General features: G+C 39.1%; 1 protein-coding gene across 10 annotated transcripts in view; it reads left to right on the forward strand.

Moving 5' to 3' along the window:
• The window catches only part of LOC120419517 (titin-like), a 79396-nt gene that overhangs the window by 34951 nt on the left and 17869 nt on the right, over positions 1-26576 (forward strand). For 7 of the 10 annotated variants that reach the window (XR_005605736.2, XM_039582217.2, XM_039582219.2 and 4 more), the window contains 3 exons: positions 15334-15471; positions 15595-15721; positions 20270-26397. Coding sequence is in view for 9 of the 10 variants with exons in the window: in XM_039582217.2 (XP_039438151.1) it covers positions 15334-15471; positions 15595-15721; positions 20270-26397 (6393 nt within the window). In the remaining variant the exon portion in view is untranslated. The remainder of the gene's footprint in view (positions 1-15333; positions 15472-15594; positions 15722-20269; positions 26398-26576) is intronic. The other 3 variants (XM_039582225.2, XM_039582223.2, XM_039582226.2) reach the window with 3 other exon arrangements.

The following is a 26576-nucleotide window of genomic DNA, read 5'->3' on the forward strand; positions in this document are numbered from 1 at the left end:
GCGCTCGGGTAATTAATCTAGAAAGCACACTGTGTGTGTGATCGGTTCAATGGTCAACAATAGGCGTTGAGTTCATAATGAGATCACATTAGCTGACATATATGTTGCAGGTTTCTATAATAATTGTACCGATTTTGATAATATATAGCAACTATAGAGCAAAATGTAGGGAACACGTCACTTTGTTTCAAAATTTTAGTAAAATTGTATCATATCCACACTGATGCGATTAACTTTCCAACAGTAGATATTTAAAAAAAAAACTTATGTTGACGGTGTGAAATGCTGTATTAGACCCCAGAATTGAAAATTCTATCAAACATCAAAATTTAAAAAAATAACACTGAAAGACTTGGCATTTTTCATACAGTTTTCGTTTAGACCAGTGTTATAGTAAACACACAAAAAATAGAAACAGCAAAATATTTAAAAAAATAATCATGAGGGGATGACTCCATCTCATTTCCAAACCCCTACACATTCCTCGAAATCCCTCAAATGTTACGCCATACAAGTTAGACAACGCCGAAAAAAAAGGCGGTGAACGGAAAAATTGGCGACCCATTATATTAGTTCAACCTTTCTGACTCCGCAATGACAGCCGGGGGTTATCGATGTTTCATAATAGCTGAATCTAACAATCGCTCCGCTGGCTGCCGCGGTCAGTGAACCGTTTCGCAGAGACAAGTGTTTGACGGAATTCTATTATCGACGCATCAACGGTCATCCAATCAGCAGCGAGATTGCCAGCGCGATAATATTTTTGAATCACGCATTCATCATCCTATTGATCGTGATTGTGAAAGATTTAGATGATTTTTCCCCCCTCTCACTCCAAAATGATTGGGAAATTTTATTCACAGCTGCAGACCGGTAGACCACATCCAAAGCACGAAAGAAATCGAAACCATTTTGCGGTTTAGTTCCGGCCGTTTTGCCTTTCCCAGCAATGACAGTCCAATTAATGAATGGTTGCAATTTTATGCAAACTTATCGAATATAATTATTGGCTTGGCTCTTGAAATTCGATGCGTTTTCCCGTGTGGCCGAACCGCAGGCAGGCCACCGGCAGCAGACTGGCGATGGAATGCCGCTGTGTGGTGAACGATCAGGCGGAAAAACAATCTCCACGCGTGCGTTTAGCAGACCAAATAGGTGCATTTTAAAATAAAAAAAAATCTTTTTTTAAGTTTTTATTTAGTAACTCATATAATCGCGATAACTCATAATGCTCTTCAATTTTGTTAAGCATTTTTACACTGTAAAAGTTACTCTGCAAGGTTATAAAAAAATACAAAATCTTTAAATTGAAACTAGTATTCTACACAGAAAAAATGTCCTTCTGCGATATTACAGATTTGAAAAGAACATAAAATTTTCCTTCTAATGACATGTCTCTCTACAATTGAGTAACGAGAAATGGTAGAAGACTTCAAACTAAAACATGTTTGATTCGAAGCAGGGTTGTAATATTATCAAACTTTCAGTTCTCAGCGACTACAACTATCATGCCCAAATCTCATCTCAGAACTTTCAAAAAAATTCGGTCTCTATCTCGTGTTTACACAATCCCGTGAAACATTCTCCCTTTCTCTCTTATTCCCGCATTCACAATCATCCCTCTTGAACAGAGCGTAGCCACAAAAGCCTTCACAAAACAAAATTTTACAACGCAGTTTAACGGGTCGTAATGCGTGGTCGGTTTCCAATCCCCTACTCGCTTTCTTTTATTGCGGTTTTCTGAGTAAACAAAAGTATCTTCGGCGAGTGGACGTGATCGAGGAAAAGTGAAGGAATGATAAAAAGAGAATGCTCTTACTGGCAATCACGAGTTATAAAAGAGAACTCACAAGCTATAGTGACGGTTGCTATGCCGTCTGATATTTTGGTGCAGGAATAATCAAATGATAGTTTTTTCTATCACTAATTTAAAACAGTGTTTCGATGTTTTGAGTACGCCATTAAATCGGCGTGGAAACGGAAAAAATCAAGAATTTTCCTCAAATTTGAGTTGAATGACTTGTGTTTATTTCAACTTGTTTTTGAGTTTTATTCCTTTTTCATATATTTTTTTTTTATCATGAATTTATTTAATTCTCTTTTACACAATGAACCCGCTAGTTAACGATGTTTATAAATTGTTGGAAAACGAAAATTAGATGAAAATAATAAAATTTATTTCATTAAAATCATTTAATATTCAGAAGGCACTTTGTCGAAAGGGAATTCAAGCTTGAATTGTTTAAGGAGGTCGCTTTTTATTTTACGAAATTTGGCATATCTCTGCTCTAATGAACCAACAATGAATATTTTTTCAAGGAACTTCTCTTCAATTTAATTGACTCGAAATGTTACAAAATGTGATGGTGTAATATTGCACAGAATAGAAAAATATGTCCGGAACCCATTTCGTAATAAAAAGCCTTATAATGAGATACTTTGAGTTTAACAATGTTTTATGCTCTAATTTGTATCCGAGCAATATGTTGCTATATTTTTATGATTTTTTTTATTAAATATGTCTTTATTGAACTTTCTTATAATAATTACATTTCATTTACATTCTAAGTGGTATGGCTAATGCTCTTCATCTTTGTTTTATTTTTCGTTTTATTATTAACTGTTCACATTCATTTATTTGCTTCAAATTGTTTTACATTTTTGCATTGAATCGAATACATTTGGGTAAAAAAGAAAAAAAAAATCACTTTAAAAACTAATCCTAACTTAAAACTAAAAAATGTGAATTCATTGAAATATTCAAAATCATTAGCACGAGTAAACTACGAATTGTATTTCAAGATAAATCCTCCAAGCGTTCTTACTTGTTCCTGGCGAGTTTTGCACCCACGCAGTGTTGTTGTCATCTCGATGAAAATGTTCAGAAGTTCTTTTGGTGAAAACAGATCACTGCTGCCTTCATCCGTTGATGCTGGTTGGGTTTCCCTCGGTTGCTGACTGAAGCCAGGAGGTGTTGTATTCTCTGCAACTTTTTGACGCTGATTTAACGGCAATGGCTGCAGATTTGGAACCACTCGAACAGATCCCGCTCCAGGTGACGCCAAAGCAGGAAAATCCACGTCCGTGAAAGTTGGTGGTGTTTTGCGACGATTTGGTTGGTGCCTCGTCGTCGCTTGCTGCCGATTTTTTACAAACTCAGCACGTTTTGGGCAGCTTCGATTCTTGGTCGAATGGTCGCCGCCGCAATTGAAGCATTTCGCTTCGATGTTCTCGTTGATTGTTTCGCAAGCTTGAGTTTTGTGCTCACCTCCGCAGGTTGCACAACGACTCTTGATGAAACAGTTCCTTCCACCATGTCCAAACTGCAAACAGTTCGAACACTGTGTCACGTCACGGTGCACTGGACGATAACGTTCCCAAGTCACGATGATGTTGAAAATTGCCCGAACTGCTTTCAGCTCAGACGGCGATGTCGATCCTTTCTCGAGATGAACCAGGTACAGTTGATCACGATACTTGATGTCCTTGTTGTGTCTCGTCATCTTGAAGACTTCGATCACGTTCAACTTAAGAGTTTTTAGCTCTTCTTTCAGCACACTCACATCCATGTCATACAGGCCTCGGAGGACCTGTTTCATGGGGCGTTTACCTGGATCGTCATGGCTGTAGTATTCAATCTTGGTGTTGTTCAGGAAATCCCGAACGTAGTTGTAATCCTTTCTGGTAGGTAGCAGAATTTTGAGTCCATCAGCACACAAGCGAATGGAAGCTCGTAAAGCACCAGATTTGATAAACCCGGTCAGCCACTTTCGCACCGAATCCGATGACGATGTTTTCACAAAAATGGGTGGCAACTTTTCCCGTCTTTCAAATTCTTCCTTCTCGCTCACGTCCACAGGGAAGGTAGCGAACTGGTTTCCAGACGAATTTTGAGCGTCCTTGCTCAAACTGCCTGGCTTTGCAGGTAGCGCTTCGGCATTCTTTAGCTTCTTCAAATCTGCCGATCCTGATGGTGAGGACCGCCTCTTTTTCTTGCCGTGAGGCATTTTTTGCACTTTTTAGCACTTTTTTTTGTGTGTGAGGGACGCACGTCTGACTCGCTTCTCTGCTGATCGCAGACTTATATATTTTTATGACAAATTACACAAATACAAGATTTTTATTCGGTCGTATTGGTACGTCCAGCTTTGATTTTGAGGTTATTTAAACAATAAAGCAATAATTCTGTTGAATTTGGTTTCAAAAACTTTTAATTGGAGTTCAGATATTGGTGAAATATGTAATTTTGAGTCCTTCAAAGAATATTCATAATAATTTGATGGACTTGTAAATGAATTCATCAATTTTTTGCGACTTCTAGGAAAAAATATTCTTAAAAAATATGAAAAACGACTCAAAAAAAAAAACCCTTTTCATTGTGCCAAATATCAGACTTGTCGATTTTTATCTTTAGTTTGTTCTACTAAACACACCGTGTCCCATGACCAAAGCAGCCATCTCGCTACATTGATTTTACAAGAGGCTTTAAATAAAGCGTCCCTTTTGAAACTGTTGAAACCTCAGGATTTCCTTTGAAAAAATATTATTAGAATACAATGAAATAAAAAATATCAACATAAGATTAATTCTTAAAATTCTAGTACTGAACGCACCCTTCCTTTCATTCATAAACCAAAGATGAAAAACCAATTCAGAGAAGAAAAAAAACAGTGCAGCAAGAAGACAGAGATAAAACGCCGATCCAAACCGAAGCCTTTCCCCGTGAATAGAGCAACAGATCAGCACCAAAACGTGAATGCGCACGATTCGATCATCCGCGCGGGGAGAATGACGGAGCGAAGAAAGGAAAAGAAAGGAAAAATGAAAATTGACGATTGATGCTGCTGTTGCACGCCACCCCAGACGCCACCAGATTTTGGTTTCGTTTTTTTTCGATTTTCTGAACCATGTGACCAGGTTCGGCCAGGGATGATCGGTCGATACCAATCGCGCGCGACTTTCCCAAATCTGACGTCCGCAAATGAAGTTTGATTACGCGTGCACGCTGGGTGTGGGTCGGTTGGGATTTGAGCGTGCGACGTCGCCGACTCCAGAAAAACGTATTCCTCTACTTTGTTGGACACGATTGAAAAGTAAGAAATATTGTTCAATCTCTTTTAAACGTCTAGTACAATTAAAATTCATCAATTTTAAAATAATTTTAAATATCATATTTTTAGGTTATTTTCAGTAAATTTATTCAAAAGTTAAACAATTATGTTATCATTATCATTATATAAAAGTTTTTTTCTCACTGTGTAAGTACATTCACCTTCTCAAAGTGAACCACGAATCTGGGAAACCGCCGAAGGTGGTCGAAAGCTACCGTTTGTCAACGTAAAATTATCATGGTCAGTGGTAGTAGTGAGGTCTAGATTTGGAAATGTCCGGAAGTCAGTATTGCTTTATGCAATGGGAATCCAAAGCGAATACATTCTCAAAATGAATTCGGTTAGAATGGTATGATGATCGCAGTCCAGTTGGCTTTGTTTTCTTCTCCAAACTATACTGACGGCATCCACACCAATGAGCATGATGATTGATAAACCATGGGTTTCGGTTTGGAGGGGATTAACATAAATTATGTTTATTTGTACAAAAGATTTTAAAAACACTTTGGAGTGCGCTGACCACAGGGACGCGCTGTCTTGTTTTTGCATGCTCATTTTCATTTCTTTTGTGTCGCTGTTTGTGTGCTTGGGTGCGTGGTTATTATATATAGGTGAAGGGATTTTATTAAATGATCATTATATTGCATTTTTATATTTAATTGATTATATAACCACACTATATTTTACACTTAACACATTATACAAAACACATATGAAACTGTAAACTGGAGCGTTTGGTACGGTATGTCCACGCATCCTTCCTCCCCTGTAGATTCTGTGAAATGTGATCCGTTCTCAGAATCCTCTCTGCGGTAAACACAACGTAGTAGGGCTGGCCGCTTTAATTTTTGCAACACATTTTCGGGTGTTCTCGGATGTACTGTAATTATTAATAATGACAAGAAAAGTGCTTGGGGCGTAATTTAATCACAAGACTTTCCAGCATGCTTTCATCGGACTGGCTGCGTTTGTGTTAGATTAGATTAGATTGACTAGCTAAGTCATGCTTATATTTTTTTAACTACTAATTCATACTTAATAATTCTTCCTCTGTATTTTTTCTTTTTTTCAAGCGGTGGAATGTCCATTCGGCGAAACGACCGTCGGCAAGTGCCCAGAATATGGGACTACTTAAGTTCTTGGGCACACTCTTTGTACACACTTTGTAAGGACATTGTAAGAAATGCCAAAACACGCTACTTCTGAAGTCTCAGTTGACTGCAAGGGTCCTGATTGCTCAAAACAGACTCTTTCACTCTTGGGTACAAATCGAACGTGACGCAAAACTGCTCTGATCTCTGATCTCTACCGTTGACCGTTCCTCACCATTCGCTACTGAAAACTCTCTCTTGTTCGCTCTCCCTCTCACTCCAATCGGATAGTGCAGCGAATGGCTCAAAGAGACCAAATGCGCTATGTCACTCAAAGCTGACTCGAAATAGTCTGCGATCGGCTTTGTTTTGACCATTCAAAAAATTAGCATAAAATCATAAATTCATATTTTTTGAAATGTTGTTGTTTACATAACACCAAAGACACATTTGACAGCAATTTCCACCATGCCAAATTCTAACGGGCGGCAAAAGGTAGCATTGCAGGTCAAAAGAGCGCCGCGCTGATATTTTGTTAAATTCTCTCCTCTCAAAGCATATTCATTTGTGACTCGGGTCGAAGGACGGAGTATGTGAGAAATTCAGCGAGTCATGTTTGCTCGCGAATGGTTGCGCATTTCAGTTAGCAAAAAATCGTTCAGCGATGAGTGAGTGATTTCAGATCTTTGAACCAAAAATCAGTACTACTGGTTGAATGTTTGTGAATTTATATATGGGAGGGTGGGGAGTCTTGAACCTAGGAGATAGATTATTATAAGCCATGAATTTCGTCAGCTATTCAAGGAAAAATTGAAAGTATCTAGAAAGCCGAGCGATTTTTTTTAACTAATGGTTTTTTTAAAAACGGAAAATTCGAAAATATAAATATTAGATAATGCTAATGCGCAATGCAATCAAGCTGGATTAAGTGTTCAATTCTTTATATAAAATCTTATGATCATTCATTTCAAATATTACAAAATAAAGTTGTTGCAAATTTGGTTGAAAATTCTTATCACTCAAATTAAAAATGCCTCAAACAATTGACTAAAACCAAAAAAGGAAAAAGAGCAATTTAAACCTACAACATGTTGATTTTTCAGCATTTTTTAATTTAAAAAAGTTTTAAAAACTCTGCCATTTTCCGTTACTCGACTGCAAATTTTTTTGGAACATGACATTTTAAGGGAAATTTAATGTACTTTTCGAATCTTCATTAACCCAGAAGGGTAATTTTTTCATTTAGAACAAAAATTATCATTTTAAAATTTCGTGTTTTTTCTAACTTTGCAATGTTCTACAAAGTTGTAGAGCAGAAAATTACAAAAATTTTGTTATATAAACTTAAGAGGTTTGCTTGGAACCATCACGAGTTATCGCGATTTTACGAAAAAAAAGTTTTGAAAAAGTTACTTTTTTCGTTTCTCTATGTTTCGTCGTCCGTGTCTGTCGCGGATGACCATGAACGGCCATGATCAACGACGACCAACATTTTCAAAACTCTTTGTCGTAAAATCGTAATAACTCGTGATGTTTATAAACAAACCCCTAATGTTTATGCAACATTTTTTTTTAATTGTCTGTTCTACAACTTTGTTGAACATTGTTACACTCTAAAAAATTACCCTGTAAAGTTAGAAAAAACACGAAATTTTAAAATGTAAAATTTTGCTCTAAATGAAAAAATTACCCTTTTAGGTTAATGTAGATTCGCAAAGTACATTAAATTTCCCTTAAAATGTCATGTTCCAAAAAAATTTGAAATATTTTTTTTTCGATGAAAATACGTTTTTTTGGAATTTGTGAGTCGAAATGTCAAATAACTTCTCATATACTCGATACAACCATTTTCTTTGTTTATCAGTCTGGTTTCCCTTTTTTGAACAAAATTTCGTCAGTAGAATCCATTCTATCACGATAGGTCATTAAATTCAAAACATCTATGGTGTATATGCCACTAAACCCTAAACGCATTTCAACCAAAAGCCGGAATTTTGACAAAAGCAGTTTTTTTTGGTGATCGTGGGAAAACTATTTTTAGAGCCATACGAAAATCACAGACTAGTTTAGAATATTTTGATTTTTTTTGGTCAAAATGTGAAATTATTACAGTCCAGACTCGATTATCCGAACATGAAATTTGCTATTTTAAATTACAAAATGCATTTTTTTCAACATTTCATCAACGTCATCTTGGATTTAAAAATTCTGAATCACTTTAGCGTAGCTTAGTGGTAACACTTAAGCTCAACAATCCAAAATAAGACACCGAATAATTTTTTTTTGAGATTCGATTATCTGATGTGAAATTTTTGCAAGGCATTCGAAAAATTTAGTCTGGACTGTATTACCTTTTTGTTACAAATGTTAAGAAATATAGCTTTTCATCAAATAGATCGCAAATTGAAATAACTACACGGAAAGGGGATCCATCGCCAAATCAGCAGAAGGATTTTCCTGGTTTGATTTTGCTGATATTTGCGAAAAATTTCACTAAACTAGCGAAATTTTCCGCTGAAACTAGCAACGAAGCAAAATCAAATCCAGCAACATTGTTCTGCTGGTTTGTTTTCGCTAATTACTGGCAAACATATTTGACAGCAGAAAATCTAGCGAAACTTTTCGCTGTTTTCAGCGTAATTTTCCACTACTCTGGCATAAATTCTACTGTAAGGGGTAGATGCAGAAATGACAATGGGACTCAAAAAGCTTTTGAAACTAAATGAAAATAAAAAGCAAAATGTGTGTAGTGAAGTGGTAGAGTGCAGTGGAATCGACCACTCAATTGAAGTGTAATATTCACACAATGCCGGTTTATCTCCAATCCAATGCGTAAGTAAGCAAATACCATAATGTAAAAGGGGGAATATATTTGCAAACATGTCAAAACAAACAGAATTATGTTTTGAAAACTTTTCCAAAAAACTTTCACCAATTGAGAAATATTACTATAACTTGTAGAACTACCCGACTCTCCAAATATTTATTGTGTTTTCGTTAGCCACAGCTTCCAGTACTGTTAATTTGTATTGTTAACGTTACGAAATCTGCAAAAAAAAACGCTTGTCCAATGCAAAAAGTTTCTCCCAAAACCAGCATAACACTCCTCTGGTTATTTTGACACGAGCTACTGCCGCCGGAAAAAAAACAGACGTCAGGGAAACAAAACGCTGATCCAGTGCCAGAAACCGCTGGACCAGCGAAAAAACTTACTGGACCAGCGCATTGTTTCCCGAAACCAGCAGAAGAATCTCCTGGTTGATTTTGGAATCTGGAAGCTTCTCCTGAACCAGCAAAACTAATCGCTGATTCTAGCGAAACCGATCCCCCAAGCAGCGAAAATTTTCACTAAACCAGTAAATGTTTTCACTGGTTCGATCAAATTTGACTGACTTCCAAACCAGCGAAAAAATTTAGCGATTCCAGGTAATTTTTCTGCAGGCTGAGAAATTAGCGACTTTTTTCGCTGGTTTCAGCGGATTTTATCGCGTTTTGGCGATGGGTCCTCTTTCCCTGTAGCCAAACATACACTCGTCGGTGTGCCTTCTGAGCAGCGATGATGTGGGTTGGATTTTTGACCAGTGTTTTTTTGATTCCTAGATTATAAATTTGTTTTGCATTTGAGTATGGGTATAACTTAAAAAAGCAACCGAATAAGTTTAACAAGAACCATAGAATTGTCGAATATTTAAAAAGTAAAAGTCACAAACCTCCGCCTCTGCCACAGCTCACTGATCACTGCTGAATTCATAATGATGAATCACGAAGCTTTTCGGCTTTTTCTTCATTCCATATCCATTTACCGGCGGCTACCGGCATCGAAGTTCGGGTTTCGGGTTTAGCCAGTTGGCCCGTTGGCGGAAAAAAAGCAACCGATCGAGGTTGACTCCTCAATCGTACGCGATCTTTTTGAGGCGAAGGAGTGCATTTTCTAACGTTGGCGGTGTCGCGCGCGTGTGTGCAATTGCAGCAAAAGTGCAGAAGCAAACAAAAAAAAAAACGCATCGACCTGTGATTTGTGACACACAAAAGGAGTGGTGACACGAGATACACGAGACTTGGCGAAATCGTGTCACGCGCGCTGAGTGAACTGAGGGGGCAAGTGTTGAGGTGTTGCATTCTTTGACGAAAAAGAAAGAAGAATTGAAGGTTTTTTTCAGTTCTATTGACTTGTGAAAAGCCGGCAAAAAAAGTTATAAAAAAGTGAGTTGATGTGAAAATTATTTTAAATGAAAAAAAAAAAATCATTTCAAAAGAAAACCACGATGGTGTGAAGGTGTCCAGCAAAGCAAATAGTTCGCATATCTCAAATAACTGTACAATTATCGCAGGCGTGTTCAACGAAATGCTTTTCCATCAGTGTGATTAGATACCGGAGTGATTAAAACTTTTGCCGAAACTTCGTGTGGAAGAAGCAGACGAGGGGAGCTGCTTCGCTGGCCAACGAGCCGGATAAACGCCAAGAGCCGTTTTTGCAAACAATTTTACGGATGTTTGCCGGCAGATGGAGGCAGATGGCGCTAAAGTGCTGCAGAAGAGTGCCTGCATTAAAGTGAAATGAAAATTGGAAATATGGCTCAACAATGAGGAAAACTAGCTAATTACATTGTTTTTTTTGTATGTCTGCTGATGGTAACAGATCCGTGTAGAGCAGGTGTATTGATTGGTGAAGCTATTTGTTAACAACGAGGATAAAAAAATTGGAACTGAGTGATGGAATTTTCTTTGACGTGACAGATTTCGAGTAAATTGAGCGATACAAGTGTGCTGATCAGTGTGATTATAAATTGTGTGATTAAGTCGGAAACAGCAAGTCGTAAAACATTTGGGTTTTTTGGGAGTATCGTTTAAATTATGTTCGTTATGTATCTGTATAAGCTTTCGAAAAGACAATTGGATAGAGCCACTAGGTTATCTGCGATTCAGAAAAAAACGCAAATGGGAACAGTGCAAGGTTGATAATCGCCAAATGTTCGAGACTGAGATTAGCTGTATCGCCATAAACCAAGTCCGATACAATATATTCACTATCACATAATTTTGTAGCCGGCCAACCAATATGTTTTTGGTTGAACCAAACAACTTTAAAAATAGAATTTCAACAGTGAATTGAAAACACAAATCTATGATCTCATATCCAGGAATGTTCGAAATCGATGAATCAATACGAGGACTAAAACTTCTGAAAGCTCCACATGGGTATACAAATACAGACAACAACCTTGACGAACAAGGAGATTTAATTACTCTGAAGAAATTTGTCTCAAATTATAAAATTGTTTTCTAATTTCCAACATTTAGTTCATGTTCTTCTGTAATCACTGCCACAGAATTGCGATAATGATTGATACCAGAAGAATTAGCCAGGATTCTTGTGATTTTGGAACAAATGATGTAAATTTTGACAAAATTCTTTAGTGAGGACAAATGACTTCGTACACTTCGGTAATGATTTTTCAACGATGATAACTACAAGTGAAATTAAATAATTTAATCAAGGGACCATAAACCACGTGGACAATTGTCCATACAAAAAATCTTTTTTGTATGGAGCGTGGACAATCGCCAACTCCCCACCCCATCCCCGCCGTAAAGTTTCCACGTGGTTTATGAATGGTCCCCAACTAAATTAATATAACATTCTGCTTATACCTTTTTCAAATATGTTTTCTTGCATACATTTATCATTCTTGAATACTTTCCTATAAAAAAATATTGTCTTTGTTTCAGAATATTGAAAAAAATAATATTTTGTCAATTTCAATCCAATTTCAGCATTTATTTCGTTGTGTACCTTGAAATATTTAAATCCAGAAATTTTGGAGAAAGTTACTAGTTATTTTTAGAAATTGGCCATATATCTGCTTATATTGAACCAAAACTAATACTTTTAAGGGAACTTGTTCTGCAACCTGTTCTCTACAATTTGATTGAATCGAAAATGTTTTAAAATGTAATGGTGTGATATTGCGGGAAGATTGAACAATGATTTTGGGACTCGATGAGATAATTAATTGGATGAGATAATAAAAAGCTTTTTAATGAGTTAAGATTAGCATTCTTTAATGCTCAAATAAGTACAGAGAAACTTCTTTTTACGCGGTGGCGTTACGTTTTTTGTTTCGTACAATTCTCTTTAACCTTACAATATTTTTGCAAGCTTCAAAACGCGTTTTGTAGAACTGAACAAAACCTACAAATTGCTTTTTAAAGATTGCAAAAATGTTGCGTCGTTTCAGAGAAATCGACAAATAAGACAAACGTAACGCATCGCGTAAAATGATGTTTCACTGTATACGGAAAATATTTGGCTGTATTTTCATGGCAAATTCTACAAATAAAATATTTTCTAGTTTCTTCCACATTTGATTTTGGGATAATTTCAAAGAAATCTGGTAAATGTCGGAAACTTTTTAACAGAAGGTCAAATATTACTAAAATATGTAAGTTAGAGTGTTCCAAATTTGATACATACATGAACATATCGATTATCAGCAACTTTTCTGATGAAATATACTATCAAATCAAATATACACTAGAAAATCGAAAAGATGATTGAAAATAATCTTTTTAGTGGATTTAATGGTTTGCTGCATACGAAAATTTAAGTTTTTTTTTTACATGTATTGACTGCCCATGTTCGCATAAATATCCCATATGCAAAAACAGCAAGCTGAGAAAAACGCATTTGAAGTTTGTCCAACACATAAGGCCACGTGTTAATTTTTCGCGAAAAACATGGATTTCGTCCTGATTTCTAGAACAAAGTACTGAATGTTGAAGGCTCTTTTGAAAGAGCACACGATTTTGAACCAAACTGCATATTTAACTCAAAAACGACGTAAATGCATATGGGACATTTATGCGATCAGGGGCAGTGTAACCCCTTAAAAAGGTTAAGGAGCGAGTTTTTCTAGAGTGTGTCGCAGGTTATATAAAGGTTCGAAAATGCGAGTAATTTTAAGATTTTTCACCTCAAATTTCAATGTCCGTCTGGTAACTACCTAATTTTTGTAGTAGAGGGATATTATTTGGAATGCATTTCTCTTATAAATAGGAGAAAAAATTCTGCAATGCATCAATTAGAGCGGCCGGGGAAAATGTTGTCTTCTTTTTTAAAAATTGTTGCATTTGACAGTTTTCACGCCAAATCGATTAACCGAATTTCACACGAAACTTTCATGGCTTTTTTGTTGCCACTGAAAATCTAATTTTCTACATTATAATCCAATGAAAAGTATTCGTTTTGAACCGGTGTCTTTTTTTAATTTCTTAAAATATAACTTGTTGATTTTTGGCTTCCTCAGTCAATAAATAAATCCTGCATACCAGTCGAAACAAACAATCATAATAAAATATAACTACAGTCTCAAAAAGATCTTTCAAAAAGATTCATGCTATCATTCGATTTGATGAGTTTTCCGGCAGTAAATTTTAAATTTGGGCATTTCGGACAGCTTGATTCCTCTAAAAGTAAAGTTTTTTGAATTATTGCAGTTTTTTCATCATTTCTTCTATTACGTGAAGATGAATGCCTATGTGTTTGCTTAGTTTAATTTTATTAATAAGGAAGCAGGTAGAAATTTTATTCGATAAGTATTTGAAAAAGTATTCATAACTATTCAAACAGGACCAAATAGGCCGATATGCCCACATTTTGAATTGAGTGTATAAAGTGATTGATTGATATCAATTAATAATTTTTGCTAAAAACATCAATAACCCTTAATTTTTTTTGAAAATAATAATTTCTTTGAAGAACAAATTGATCAATTGGGTTGATTGCTCATTTATTGTATACCGATAATTTGGATATTTTTGTATCGAATGGTTATTTTTTATACTGATACTGAATACTAACATTAAATATTGATTAAAAACCAGAAAATGTGGAAGAAATCTTAATTCTGAGATATTTTTTAAGTTTTCAGCAGCAGCATAACAGTTATAATGACAAAAAAGGCTTCATTTTTATTTATTTTACATTTTTTGCCTCTCCCTCCCTCGATTTCGGCTAGAACCTAAAAAAATTGAATGGTACACAAAAAAAGTCATGTAATTTTTAATTTTATTTGATGCACATAACTGGAGCGAATTGACTCAAAATTACATCAGATTTGGAAATTTCATGAATCTAACAATACACTTGTACTGCCCCTGATCGCATAAATGTCCTGTATGCATTTTCATCGAATTTGTGTTATTGATGCAGATTGGTTCAAAATCGTGTGCTTTTCCAAACAAGCCTATAACATCCAGTACTTTGTTCTAGAAATAGCGAGGAAATCCAGTTTTTTCGCGAAAACTTAACACGTGTGGGACAAACTTCAAATGCGTTTTTCTCAGCTTGCTGTTTTTGCATATGGGACATTTATGCAAACATGGGCAGTGTACGAGCGTTGGATTTTACATTAACTGAATAAGAGATGATGACGATCATAAAAAGCATTGAAACATGTCAGAAAATATTTTTGAAAATAGAAGTTTTGAGTGCAAATCGACAACATTTTCAACATAGTCAATATTTTATGAAGGGTCTAATTTTCAAGTGCCGACGCTTGAGAAGATATTTGAGTTTGAGAATAAAGGTTGAAAAATAATTGCTTTAAACAGTGACGTATGATCGAACAAAAAGTCATGAATCCGGAATAAGGAAAATGTTTGATATCTGATACAATTACACCCAATTGCACGATATTTTTAAAATTGACATCATTGTTGGTTTGGTTTGGTGCTCAAATATCGATAAAAGGTTTTGTTTTAATTTTAAAAAAATAAAGAATTTGCTCAGGTGTTTTAAGTTGTACTTGGACCAAATAAAGTTTAGGCAGTTTATGAACATCACAACTTAAATGTATCCCTTTCACTCAAATGACAGTTTGCATAAGGTGTGAGAGGGATACACTCTTGTTTACAAAAGTTTTGTGCCCTAATGAAATGGAAAGCACGAAATGCTCTCCTTGAAAATCGTGAATCGCAAAAAAAGAAACCTTTTTATCAATTGTTAGCTGTGTACCTCAATAATTTTCAGCACTGCTACCACCAATCATCATTTTTCACCCAACAACGCTTTCTGCAATTCACTAATCGGAAAATTCTTTCGCACAACTTCTCTGTCTCTCTTCTTGCAGCCCGGTCCCATACCTGGTATGCGCCCGCCTATGGGAGCTGGATCACATCAGTCAACCAAGTCCGTCAACTCAATGGGTTTCATAATGCCACTCTATACCATCGGTATAGTCTCATTCTTCATCTACACGATACTGAAAGTAAGCTCGTAGCACGTAGTTATTTTTTCTGGTTGCTTCTTGTTGGAAATGGGATTCTTCCTCCTGTTGTGGGATATTCGATTTATGATTGATGATTTTTTCCCCATTTTCCATTCGATTTAGCTCCTTTTCAAGAAGAATCCGGCCGCGCCTTATCCGGAGATTAAGCCAGATACGACCTTCCGGGAGGAAGTTTTCACCCAGGACCAATACATCAAACGACCGGTGGAAAGTGGAAAGACCAAGCTAGGTGAGTTGTTTTGTTTTTGTAAAATCGATTTCAATCATTGCACAATTATCTTAAAAATGCACAAAACTTTACACTTTTAACTCTCGGACAAGCACCGGCAAGCAGACTTGAAAGTTTTCAATTTTTGACTTTGAACATATTTTTAAAAATTACGTCTGCTTGTCTGTACTTGAACTATTCTCGCTAAAAACGCATTAAATCAATGCACTGAATCACGCGCTGCTCTCTGTCTAAAAATCAACATTCATTAATCCAATACTACAAACTGCTCCCAACACGACACAACTCATAGCCTGGAAAGATCACGGCGCAAGTAAGAGATCAATCGTTCATTTCGTCTCAGAATTGTGTTTTCATTTGAATATCATTAGATTGCACTCAGTCATGCACCCAAAGACAAATAAAGACATTTCAAATCAGTCAGAATATTTGCCTTTCGAACTTGCTTCCCAACGATCGCTTCATCGAAGTCTTGCCCTAACCCCGAATCTCTCATCCCAACGATGCATCTCGATAGTTTTCCTACATGGATGAATCAGTCATCTTAGTCGCGTTCTAAATTCACGCTAGTAGGGACCCCGCCGGTTAGCCAGCTCGACGAAGCATGAAATGTTTTTATTGTATCTCTCTTGCAAAATCTCTTTCAACTTGTGTTTTTTTATTTGCGTTGATGAACACGACGTTATGATTTTGACACTTGAGTTACCGAACAAACAGAAATATCTAGAAATGTCCTTTTTGAAACAGTTACGAACTTTCTCTACCATAGTTAATGGAGACGATTTTTGAAGAAAAAATAAAGGAAAAGTACAGTTTAGTCCTGCGGAGCTAATGTTTGACGTAAGCGAGCCTTTTGAAACCCTTAGAAAGCCCTTTAAACCTTTAAAAAAACGCTAACCATGTTTAAGTCCCACATTTTTCTCTGGTTAGTAACGCACACCTGTGTGATTGAAAATCCCCTGTAGTATTGAACTAATCGAATGCAAACCAATAAAATGCCTTCTTTAACAAGCTTTTTAACATTTGTTAATAACACTTCCAACAAAGCAGGAAATCCTAACGATGTCGCTGTAATCATATGATGACCTGAGAAGCAAATTTGTTGCAACCCATTTATAAAAAAAACGTTATGATGGTTATAGAAACAGTGAAATCCTAAGTAATCAAAAAAAAAATCTAACACTTCAGGTGCTATTCAATCCTGGACCTAGATCCTATCCAGAAAATTTCTGAGAAAAAAATGAATTGTTTGCTAATTTGACAATGTACATTTTATCTGAGGATGATATTTTTGAAAAGTTGAGTGTGGTGTCAACATAAAAAAATTTAAACAGAAACAGTATTTGTATGCCTTAATAGTTATAATTAGGCTTTGTGATTTTTCACGCTTAAAGAATGAAATTTTCTCTTCGAAAACACAAAATTTCACGAAAATTTCACGGTTCGTGAAAATCCTAAAGAATCCAATTAGATCGTTTGTTAAACAACCGGAAAGATTTAAATACACTTAATTACATCTCAAGCATCTATGTTAAATGATTCTTTATTCTGGATATATCTAGTGTCACGGAGACTATTTCCAGAGTTTTTTTTGAAAAGGTCCTATAACCTATTGTCTTTCATATGTTTATAGGACCTAATCAAAAAAAAGTCTAGATAATCATATCATCAAATTTCGTGGGAATTTCACGTGACTAAGAAAAAAAAATCAAGAAAATAGCGAATTATTTTTGATTCCAATAATATTTAAAGCCCAAATCAAAAATCTTTAATAAACCGAGTTTAAATCTTCAATTTTCCTTTGGAATTCTACCTTTAAAAAACGGTGAACAAATTTTTATTTTACGAAATTTACCTAGCACGTTAAACACTATTATCAGTTTTCAAAATTCGGAGTTTTTGCGAAAAAATGACAAAAAAAACTCTTTGCCGGGCTGTACATAGGATTCACAAATATTATAAATAATTTCAAACCAACCCAATCGTGCCAAAAGTGATAATAAATGCAAGAAATAGCATTTGTTATTTCTTGATTTCACTTATTGTCACTAAACATTTCAAGTATTTTGAAAAAATATTATTTTTGACCCTGAAAACAAAACTAAAAATCATATTAAAATATTTTTTTTTCAAATTTCTGGAGCAACATTTGAGAGGTGCGGTACGACATTGCTCTTACGGCCTTTCATTACATGCGTTTAAATGGGACGAAAGGCCGTAAGAGCAATGCCGCACCTTTCAAATGTTGCTCCAGATTTGAAGCAAAAAGTATCCATTAATGCTTAACACATTTTAACATTTACATGTTACTGTGAAAAAAATACAAAATATCAATAAAGCCCCAGAGTGCTACGGGTATTTCCAATCTGTGGTTCCAACACTCAATATTTTGGAAAAAATATTTAAAAGGCCCAATTTAATTAGACTGCCGAAATATCTTTCAATTAAATAAAAATATCAAATAAAAATAAAAATATTGCTGATAAAATATTTGTTAAATTTTAAGTGTTCATGCATTGATTTTTTAAAATCCTTGAATTTCACGGAATTTCGTGAGCATTGTAGAATTTTACAAATTTTACGCTGCCCGCGAAATAGTGAAAATTCACTAACCCTAGTTATAATCAATCAAAAATGCTGGTAAAAATTAATAAGCCATTCAAATTGTACAAACTCGACAAATCTTTATTTCTAGAATAAATTTAAATTTTTTGATGAAAAAGCATGGCATTTTTTAGCCGAAGAATGGTGGTCACTCAAGTCGGGAAATCGGCAAAGTTCGGAAAACTCGAAAATGAACCCGACCTACTTATTTTTGACTAATTTTATTAAAAAAAATATTTATAGCAACAGAGCAATTAAAAACCTAGTTTGAAAATAGAGTCAAATAACGATTATGACCAGCTTCAAGTGAGTGTGTCTTTTTAATTTGTTTACATGACTTAAACTTTTAAAAATGATTCAAAGTTGATTTTGGCTTTTTTTGCGGTTTGTATGCTAATTTTGTTGAACTTTATTTATTACATCATCGGAGACATTTTTTCCATACTGTTGAGCCCTATTTTTTCCAGGAGTATCTCGAGGAGTATGTATCTACAAAATGTAGATGATTTACTATTATCATTAATTTGATATCACATTTTTTTGAGGTAGCATTCATTTTTATTAAACTGGTTTGAATACTAGATAAACATAAAGAATCTCATAGCATAAATGACTTTTAAAACTCTAGGTATTTGTACTCGAATTTCTAGACATTTCGAAATATTTTGAAAGAATAATAACTGCATTCATGTTTTAACCTTTTCGATAAAATTAAATTAAATTGAGAATTTAGAAGTTTTGATGTTATTTAGCTATTGCCATAACTTTTTCTTATAAAAAAAGTTGGATTTTTTTATGGAGATACATGTTTGTATTTGACAATTGTGAAATGAAATTTGATGCTACTGGAAAGCTTTTATTAACCATTAAAGCCTTTAAATCGACATCATTAGTGTTTTATTTATTATCATGTTTTTATGACTTTTTCTATTTTTTTCTGTAACTATCAACATGATTTTTTTATAACAGACAATTTTTGATTTGCAATCATTCTTTGCATAAGTAATTATTTCAAGTTCTGGAAAAGCCGGAAAAATGATGAATTTGAAAATGGGTTTCGAGTGGCCACACTACTTTAGGATCATATTCGTTTAGTTGACTGGTAATGCAATCGAATTACAAGTTTTAATGGTACAAAACTATGATATATTTTAAATAAAATTGGCAAAAATGAATATCGTATCATTTTTAATTTTTCCAATCAATTTGCCTAAATGCAGCTCATTTTGACAAACATATTTGTTTCAAAAATTAGTTACTTTTTATATATTCAAATATTTTCATAAATGTTATTTTTAAGGTCATAGGAAATGGCCATTTCAAAAATCAAGGTCAAAGAGACTTAAATATTTTGTTTCAAGCTAAATTTTAGATAAACTCAAGTCTAAAGGATAATCAACTAACAAAATTTAAATATTCCAGCTGCAACAAATCGCAAAGAACCTGGAAAGTTGAATCATGTTTTTTTATTGATTTAATATTATTTTAGAATAAATAATTAAGGCCAGCAATAAGTTTAATTCATAAATCCTGACGAAATTTAAGTATGTGCCCCAGATATAGGTTGAGAATGTACAAATTGATTGCTGATATAACTCTTTATATATTTGGCGTCAAAACTTTCGACATTTTAAATGTGATTTAAGACGTTTTAAACATCAGCATAGGATTATGTTTCAAGTGACATCGAATGGGTTTCTTGGCTTATACTTAAATTGCTTTGAATAACTAACATCCAAAATCTACTAAAATTGACCGTAACCATTCCATGAATACTAACTGGGATATTGTATGCCACAACTGGCCTTAACAAACGTGTGAGTTCAAGTATCTTCCCAACCTTACTTGTATCCTCCCCTAACCTCCAACTTCCGTTAGTTTAGTTGTTTTTGCTTTGTTTGATTTCCACCCCCCACCTTTTGTTTTGTTTGTTTCTCTTTCCAGGACAACCGCTCGGCGAGAACGGTTCCGTCCCAGCTTCGGCCGGTCCAGTGTCCAACGGTAACGCTACCAGCCACGGCACCACGGTACAGGCGGAAATCAGCGTCGATTACGAGCAGCTGGCCGCCCAGTCGGAACGTCAAACCGCTGCAACGACAGACGTTGCTGTTTCGGCGAAGGAACAAGAGCAAGTGCAAGAGCAGCTCATCGAAGCGGTTCTTGCGGAGCTCGCCAACGCGTCGGCTGGTAGCGAACAGCCCAAAGAGACCGAATGCAACGAGCAAACCGTTGCGCAAGAATACGAGGACATCGTACAGCCGAGCTACGATCCCGCTACCGAGAAGGTAGTCGATGGAATCGTCGTGAAAAGGGTTGTACGATTCGACGAGCATGAAGCAGGAACGAGCAACACGGTAGAGGAGCAAGTAGCTAGTCAGATTGTGGAGGAAGTCATCCAGGAGGCGAGCAGCGCCGTCAGCGAGGAAGCCGAAGCAGCGGCGGTGCAGATGGTGGAGGACGTGGTACAACAAGCGGAAGCCGCCGTCTACGGGCTCGAAGCCGAAGACAAGGGCGTGCAGAGCTACGCCGCGCAAGAGGAGGTCATCGTGAGCGATCACGCAACCACCGCTCCTGATGCTTCGGAAACGTCGGAAGAAGCGATCGAGTCTGTTGCCGAGCAAAGCTCGGAACAGGTCGAAACGATTAAAGAATATACACTGGAAGAGACTGTAACTGAGAAGGTAGTAGAAGCAACGCAAGCTGAGGAGCCATCTGTACAGGAAGAAGTTGAGCAAGAGTCCGAAGTGACCTCTGAGGAAATCGCAATCAGAACGTTTGTTGAGCAGAGCTCGGAACCAGCTCAAGAGGAACCTGTTGCACCTGAACAAGAATCCGAGGTGACCACCGAAGAAGTTGCAATCAAGGAGCCTCCGCAGGAAGTCCAAGCAGTGGAAGAGATTCCCAAAGCTGAACTCGAAGTGACCTCTGAAGATGCCGCTATTGAGGCTATTGCTGAGCAAATTCAGGAGGAAACTCCAGAGCAAGCGCAGGTTGAAACTGTCGAACCTGAGCAGGAAGTGAATACTGAAGAGGTTGCGATCAAGGTGGAAGCTGAACAAATTGCGGAACAGGTTGAGGAAGTGCAGGCAGATCAAACGTCTGTGCAGGAAGAAACTCCCAAAGCAGAGCAAGAGCCCGAAGTGAACGCGGAGGAAGAGGCCACCAAGACGCTTGCTGAACAAATTGAAGTTCTTCCAGAGGAAGTGCAAGCAGAGGAGCAACCGTCTGAAGTCACAACTGAAGAAGTTGAAATCAAGACCATTACTGAACAAGTCTCTGAGCAAGCAGAACCATCTTCGGTGCCAGAAGAGACTCCTAAAGCTGAGCAAGAACCTGAAGTGACCACTGAAGAAGTTGAAATCAAGGAAGTCGAGCAAGTTGAAACTCTACAAGAGGAAGTGCAAGCAGAGCTATCATCGGTGCCGGAAGAGACTCCCAAAGCGGAAAAAGAGCCAGTGAACGCGGAAGAAGAGGCGATTAAGGCTCAAGCTGAACAAGTTTCCGAGCAAGTCAAACAAGAGGAAGTGCAAGCAGAGCAAACTCCGGAACCGGAAGTGACCACCGAAGAGATTGCAGTCAAGGCTATTGCCGAAGAAGTCGCGGAACAAGTTGAAGTTGTTCAGGAAGAAGTTCAAGCAGAGCAGCCAGCTGTATCGGAAGATACTCCTAAAGTCGACCAAGAGTCCGAAGTGACTGCTGAAGAGATCGCAATCAGGGCTGATGTCGAACAAATCTCGGAGCAAGCTCCACAGGAGGAAGTTCAAGCAGAGGAAACTTCCGTGCCGGAAGAGGCTAACAAAGAGGAACAAGAGTCTGAAGTAAGCACTGAAGAGGTTGCAATCAAGTCGGAACAAGCTGAACTTCCGCAAGATGAAACACCCGTGGAAGCTGAGACACCTGTAACGGAAGAAGCTCTCGAGACCGAACATCCAGCTGTAGTACGCAGCAAGCGAATGGTTTCTTTCGACGTTCCTGTCGAGGAACCAGCACCGGAAGCCGAAGAAGCCATGCTTTCGGCACTAGCCGCGAAAATGGAAGAAGCCGTGGCGCAGCAAGCGGAGGAAGCGGAAATCCGAGCGATCGCCGAGGATCTGGTCAGCGAAGTGCTCGAGCAAGCGGAGGAAATCGCCAACCAGAGGCTTGAGGAAGCCGACGCGTTTGAACTGCCAAGCTACGATCCGGCGACGCAGAAGCTGGTCGATGGACAGGTTATCAATCGGTTTGATGTGCTGGAGTCTGGTGAGGCGTCGACCTCAGCTGAAGTTGTGGAGGAAGTGGTGCAATCTGTTGAGGTGACGGAAGTCAGCGAGGCGGCGCCAGTTAGCAGCGAGGAACCGGTTGTGGAGGAAATTCCACAGCCAGTTGAAGTGAAGCCTGTCGCTGCGGAAGTTGTCGAGACTGCGCCAGAAGCTCAGGATCTGATCGAAATCCCAGCAGTTGAGGAACCTGCTGTGGAGGAAGTCAGCGTAGTCAGTGAAGCGGAAGTTGTCGAGACTGCTCCCGAAGCTAAGGAACTGGTCGAAATCCCAGCAGTTGAGGAACCTGCTGTGGAGGAAGTTTCAGAGCCCGTGCAGGAAGTCGCCGTAGTCAGTGAAGCAGCGGTTGAGGTTCCATCAGAAGCTCCAGCAACTGAGGTTGCTGCTGAAGAAGCAATCGTCGAGGAAGCTAAGCCCGTTGAAGTGCAGGAAGTCAGCGCAGTTGGCGAGGAAGCTTCAGTCGTGGAGGCGACCCAAGAGGAAGTCGTAGAGACTGTTGCTGAATCGAATGCTGTCCCGGAGCATGTCGCGGTACAAGAATCGAGCGATGCTGTGCTGGAGTCGCCCGTCACGCAAAGCATTGAGGTCCTCCAGGGATCAGATCCAGTTTCAGAACCCGTTGTCGAAGCTGTCATCGAGCAAGCTGCTGGAAGCTCAACCGAAGTTGAAGCAACGGTTGACGAACCAAGCCTACCAGAATACGACCCGGAAACTCAAAAGCTGGTTGACGGAATCGTAATTGACCGTTTCGAGAAGGTTGAAACTCCCGCTGCTGTGCCATCGTCTGAAGCTACTGAAACGGTTGTGTCCGAAGCTCAACCAGCCAGAGTCCAGGCTGAAGCTGAGCTTCCTGCTGAAACGGTTATCACCGAAGAAGTTGTTGTCTCTGAATCGCAAGAAGTCACTGTGCAGGAGCAAAAGGAAGCGGAACCACTTGAAGACAAGAAGGAATTTGAGATTCCCGCTGAAGTTGCGGTACAAGCTAAAACTGCTGAAAAGCAGGAAGAGGTTCAAGAGTCGAAAGAATCCGTACCAGAAACGGAGACTGAAGTCTCCGTGGAACAAGTCATCAAGAGTGAGGAGATCCAGCCGGTTGAAGTTGAAGCAAAGAGCGAGCAGGTCGAGACGTCTCAGGTTGTGGAACAGGAGCTGTCCCTCACGGCGAACCTCGATGATGTCTGCAAGATGGTGGCGGAAGCTCAGGAATCGAGTGTGACTCGCGCTGAAGAAGTTCCGAAGCAGGTGGAAGTTGTTTCTGAGGACAAACCGATTGCAGAGGAACCACAAGCCATTGATACAGTAATTGCCCCGGTTGAACAGAAGGTTCAGCCAGAAGAGGTTCAAGAGGTGGTTGTCGAACAGAAGCTTGAAGCGGTTGAAGAGCAGTCGAGCGTGGAGACGACAACGGAAGCATCGATTGAAGATCCGGTGAAGTCAGAGGAACAGAAAGCAGAGGTTACTGAAGCTGCGCAAGTGTCGGAACAGGAACCTGTTAAGGAAGCTGAGCCTGAAACCGTTGAAGCTAAAGCAGTTACAGTAGAAGCAGTACCAGAAGTCGAGGAAGTCACATCGGTTGAGGAAGTGGTGAAGTCTGACGAAGCGATAGCTGAGGAAATTGTAGCTGAAACAGTTCCGGAACCAGAACTTGTTCAGGAAGCAGAAGTAGTCACAGAAACTGAATCTGCTGAAACTAAAGAGACAATCGTGGAAGAAGTACCAGCAGTCGAGGATGTCGCATCGGTTGAAGAAGCGGTGAATTCTGATGAAGCGAAGGCTGAGGAAGCAGAAACAGCACCAGAACCGGAAGTCGTTCAGCAAGCTGCAGTAATTACCGAAGTCGAAGCCACTGAAACTAAAGAGACAATCGTGGAAGCAGTTTCAGCAGTCGAGGAAGTCGCATCGGTTGAGGAAGCGGTGCAGTCTGACGAAGTGAAAGCTGAGGAAGCAGAAGCAGCACCAGAGCAGGAAGTCATTCAGGAAGCTGAAGTAGTTACCGAAATAGAATCCATTGAAACTAAAGAGATATCCGTGGAAGCAGTACCAGTAGTCGAGGAAGTCACATCAGTTGCTACTGAAGAACCGATTCAGACTGACGAACAGAAATTTGAGGAAGTCGTCCAGGAAACTGAAGCAGTGACAGAGTCTGAAAAAGTTGTCGAAACGGAAGAGACTACCGTGGAAGCGGTGCCAGAAGTCGAGGAAGTCGCATCGGTTGTGGTTGAAGAACAAGTCCAGCAAGCTGAAGCCGTTGAGGAAGTACCAGTCGAGCAACCAGCAACTGAATCGAGCAACGCTGCACCCTGCGAACCCTCGAAAGAGGAACCTGTGGAATCTGCTGCATCTGTACAAGTAGAGCAGCCGGAGCTCGTTTCGGAAACGATCATCACCACGGAAGTGGTGAACGACGCCAGATCTACCGAGCCGGTGATCTACAGCGGAGACGAAACCGCTGCCGGAGTGGTGGAAAGCAGCGATGCTAGTGCGGAAAGCAAGGTGGAGGAAACGGTCGGGAAGGATAAGTGGGATGTGTTTCCACGTGGTCCGACCATCGAGGAGGTGACGGACGATGGAGTTCGGGGAGCTTCCGAAGGTACCGCGAGCGAGGAGCACGTCATTAAGATTGAGATTGAGAAGCGCGAAACGACGGGAATGATTTCGGAAGTGGTGGATGAGCCGGAGGAGGGAAGCGGCAAGCAGGAGGTGCCGGCTTCGCCGGTAACGATCGAGCCAGCGCTGGACGTCATTTCCGAACACCAGGAAGAGGTTGAGGCGGCTGATGTGAACCACGGTGAGCAGGTAGGGAACAAGCAAGACCATTACACGGCCGAGAAGCTCGAGCACGCACGGCAGGAAGCTTTAGTAGAACGCACACTGACCGAGGCTACCGTCGTGGCGAGTGAAATTGAATCGATTGTTGACCATATCATTACGGAAAAGATCATGTACACCACTCTGCCGGTTGAAGTCGATGGTGGTAGCCAAGCGTCGGATGTGTCCGCTCAGGAAACCGTAAGTGAACCGCAAAGCTTGGCAACTTCCGCGGCCAAGGTAGTCGAGAGTATCGCGATCGAAGAGAAGGTTACGACGAGCAGCGCCGTCACGTCAACGGTCCCTGCCAGTGAAGACGAAGCTAACAGCAGCATTAACCAATTCGGCACGAGTTCCGATACTAACGAACAACCCGAGGCCCTCACAGAACGCTCACAACCTGCACAACCCCTAGAACCATCGTCATCTCCATCCCCCGCCATTGAACTAAACTCATCCCAGAGCAGCCAGCAGGAGCAATTGCTGGACGACACAAAAACCAGTGTAACTTCTATCCTAGACGCGAAGATCGCCGAACCCGCGCTTGCACAAACGACAACCCAGCAGTCCGAACCCAGCACTACCTCATCCAGCGGAAGCAGCAGCTCCAGAAGCAGCACCGCAACGGTCATCTCAACCCTGGAGCAGTCGTCTTCAACGGAAGGAGCCGTCGCCGCCCAGACCACCATCCTAGACCAAGTACCGACCAGCGCAAGCAACGTTACTAATCCTAAATTTCTTACTCTGAATCTAGTTAACTATAGTCTAAGTGAGAGTAGTGGTAACAATAGCGATAGCTCATCAGCCTCCGCATCCGCTTTCAAGACTCTAGAAGTTGCTGCTGCTGCGGCGCCGGTGGCGGGCACTGCTGACGTTTCGGCCGTCGTCGAAACCGCCGAAACGAGCGGTCAGCTGATGGAACTCGATCTGTTGCGTAGAAAGTTGGACGAAACGGAACAGGCCATGACGAAGATCATCGCCAAAATGGGTTGCATCCCGAAGGGTCAGGTTAGCTGATTTTTTCGTTGTTTTTTGTTTCACCTTTTGTTTTTTGTTGATCCTCCCTCCCCTCGAAAATATTTAGGCGTTTCCGTTTCCTGTCCGAGAACGTTCACGTTAGTGACTTACTCTGTGTCTCCCCCGGTTGTTGATTGTAAGAGATGTGGACGAAATCTTGACTTTTTTTT

Source organism: Culex pipiens, chromosome 3 (assembly GCF_016801865.2).
Source record: "Culex pipiens pallens isolate TS chromosome 3, TS_CPP_V2, whole genome shotgun sequence".
Taxonomy (NCBI): Eukaryota; Metazoa; Arthropoda; class Insecta; order Diptera; family Culicidae; genus Culex; species Culex pipiens.